Source organism: Charadrius vociferus, unplaced genomic scaffold, assembly GCF_000708025.1.
Source record: "Charadrius vociferus isolate BGI_N301 unplaced genomic scaffold, ASM70802v2 scaffold1292, whole genome shotgun sequence".
Classification (NCBI taxonomy): Eukaryota; Metazoa; Chordata; class Aves; order Charadriiformes; family Charadriidae; genus Charadrius; species Charadrius vociferus.
In genome coordinates, this window is record NW_009647256.1 from 2,307 (window position 1) to 5,617 (window position 3,311).

At 62.9% G+C, this 3,311-nt stretch overlaps 1 protein-coding gene across 1 annotated transcript in view; it reads left to right on the forward strand.

The window, feature by feature from the left end:
• Positions 1-793: 793 nt before the first annotated feature.
• The window catches only part of LOC104281934 (calcium/calmodulin-dependent 3',5'-cyclic nucleotide phosphodiesterase 1B-like), a gene marked incomplete at its 3' end in the record, with an annotated part of 16,931 nt that continues 14,413 nt past the window's right edge, over positions 794-3,311 (forward strand). The window contains exon 1 of the mRNA XM_009879996.1: positions 794-859. Coding sequence (XP_009878298.1) covers positions 794-859 — 66 coding nt within the window. The remainder of the gene's footprint in view (positions 860-3,311) is intronic.

The window sequence follows — 3,311 nt, forward strand, 5'->3', positions numbered from 1 at the left end:
ATGTCCCCAGCACCTAGGTGGGTCCCTGAGCACCCAGGGATGGACCCCAACACCAAGGTGGGTCCCCAAGCACCTGGGATGTCCCCAGCACCCAGGTGGGTCCCTGAGCACCCAGGGGCTGTCCCCTGCACCAAGGTGGGTCCCCAAGCACCTGGGATGTCCCCTGCACCCAGGGACAGTCCCAAATACCCAGGTGGGTCCCCAGACGCACCAAGGTGGGTCTCCAAGCAGCCAGGGGTGTCCTCAGCACCCAGGTGAGTTCTCAAGCACCTGGACTGTCCCTATGACCCACCTGGGTCCCTCCATACCAGAGTCTGTCCCCCGGCACCCAGGGATGGTTCCCAATACCCAGATGGGTCCCCTGCACCCAGGTGGGTCCCCAAGCACCTGGGATGTCCCCTGCACCCAGGTGGGTCCCCAACACCCAGGTGGGTTCTCAAGCACCTGGACTGTCCCTATGACCCACCGGGGTCCCTCCATACCAGAGTCTGTCCCCCGGCACCCAGGGATGGTTCCCAATACCCAGATGGGTCCCCTGCACCCAGGTGGGTCCCCAAGCACCTGGGATGTCCCCTGCACCCAGGTAGGTCCCCAACACCCAGGTGGATCCTCAAGCACCTGGACTGTCCTCATCAGCCAGGTTTGTCCCCAGCTGAGTCCCTGAGCACCCAGGTCTGTCTCCTGCCCCCAGGGTCTGTCCCCTGGCACCCAAGGACTGTCCCTGAGCCCCTAGGTGGGACCCCCGGCCCCCAGGTGTGTCCCACAGCACCCACATCAGCCCTGACTTTGCAGGATGTTTCGCCGGACGTACACGGCCGTGGGGCCCAGCTACTCCACCTCCGTCCTCAACTGCCTGAAGGTACCCGGGCATGGGGGGGGGGCATCCCAGTCCCCCACGGGGACACTGCCCCGCTGACACGCTGCCCTGGCCTGGCACCGCCTGGGCACGGCCGCCCCATCCACACCGCTGGCTCTGTGGGAAATTGCCTGAGAGAGATGGCACCCAATGCTGCTGGGCACAGCTGGGCTTTACTGGGCATCACTGGGCTTCACTGGGCATGGCTGGGCATCACCTGAAATCGCTGGGTTTCAGTGGGCATCGCTTGATATCCCTGGGCATGGCTGGGCATCACTGGGCATTGCTGGGGATTGTCTGACTTCACTGGGCATGGCTTGGTATCCCTGGGCATGGCTGAGCATCACTGGGCATCACTGGGCACTGCTGGGCATCACTGGGGATTGTCTGGCATCGCTAGGCACTGCCTGGCATCATTGGGCATGGCTGGGCATCACTTGGAATCGCTGGGCTTCACTGGGCATCCCTGGGCATCACTGAGCATTGCCTGGCATCCCTGGGCATGGCTGGGCATCACTGGGCATTGCTGGGGATTGTCTGACTTCACTGGGCATGGCTTGATATCCCTGGGCATGGCTGAGCATCACTGGACATCACTGGGCACTGCTGGGCATCACTGGGGATTGTCTGGCATCGCTAGGCACTGCCTGGCATCATTGGGCATGGCTGGGCATCACTTGGAATCGCTGGGCTTCACTGGGCATCCCTGGGCATCACTGAGCATTGCCTGGCATCCCTGGGCATGGCTGGGCATCACTGGGCATTGCTGGGGATTGTCTGACTTCACTGGGCATGGCTTGATATCCCTGGGCATGGCTGAGCATCACTGGACATCACTGGGCACTGCTGGGCATCACTGGGGATTGTCTGGCATCGCTAGGCACTGCCTGGCATCATTGGGCATGGCTGGGCATCACTTGGAATCGCTGGGCTTCACTGGGCATCCCTGGGCATCACTGAGCATTGCCTGGCATCCCTGGGCATGGCTGGGCATCACTGGGCATTGCTGGGGATTGTCTGACTTCACTGGGCATGGCTTGATATCCCTGGGCATGGCTGAGCATCACTGGACATCACTGGGCACTGCTGGGCATCACTGGGGATTGTCTGGCATCGCTAGGCACTGCCTGGCATCATTGGGCATGGCTGGGCATCACTTGGAATCGCTGGGCTTCACTGGGCATCCCTGGGCATCACTGAGCATTGCCTGGCATCCCTGGGCATGGCTGGGCATCACTGGGCATTGCTGGGGATTGTCTGACTTCACTGGGCATGGCTTGATATCCCTGGGCATGGCTGAGCATCACTGGACATCACTGGGCACTGCTGGGCATCACTGGGGATTGTCTGGCATCGCTAGGCACTGCCTGGCATCATTGGGCATGGCTGGGCATCACTTGGAATCGCTGGGCTTCACTGGGCATCCCTGGGCATCACTGAGCATTGCCTGGCATCCCTGGGCATGGCTGGGCATCACTGGGCATTGCTGGGGATTGTCTGACTTCACTGGGCATGGCTTGATATCCCTGGGCATGGCGAAACCGCTGGCAGTGGGGACAGGCGCCACCACCTCGGGGACGGTGTGCCCAGGTGGTGGGGACCCCATGGGTGCTGGGTGGGCAGTGATGGGGACCAGTGGGTACCCATGGGGACCTGTTGGGTGCTGATGGCAGTGATGGGGACCAGAGGGGGTGACCCCCGGCTTGGAGGAGAAGGGTGGGCACACGTGGGGTGACATCTGGCACACGTGTGCGCCCTGTCATCCCGTCGCGGTTGTCACACGCGCATGCACACGCTTGTGATGGGTCACACACGGGGCTGCGACAGGCGTGCACGCGTGTAGTCACACGCAGTCGTGCAAAAACACACGCACAGAGGACCCCGCACCCGTTTGGCCCCGTGGCCCTCACGGGGTGGCACTGGAGCACCCCTCATTGGGTGCTGGTGACAATAATGGGGAGCAGTGGGAGCTGGTGGCAGTGATGGGGACACACTGGGCAGCTATGGGGACCAGTGGGTACCCATGGGGACCTGTTGGGTGCTGATGGCAGCGATGGGGACCTGTAGGTACCCATGGGAACCTGGTGGGTACCAAGTAGGCAATGATGGGGACCCAGTGGGTGCTGTGTGGCAGTGATGGGGACCTGTTGGGTGCCAGGTGGGCAGTGATGGTGACCAGTGGGTACCAATGGGGAGGGTGGCATGGCACAGCACGGGCAGAGCAGGCGGGGCTGGGGACCTTTTATGGGGACATATGGGACCCCGTGGGACATGGAAAGGACTGAGAGGCCCCCTGGGGACACCCAGGGCACCCGGGGTCACTGGTACGGCTGGGATACAGGTGTGCCGGCACCCTGGGGACACCCAGTTACACCAGTACGCCCGGGATACAGGTGTGCCGGCACCCTGGGGACACCCAGTTACACCAGTACGGCCGGGGTACAGGCGGGGCGGC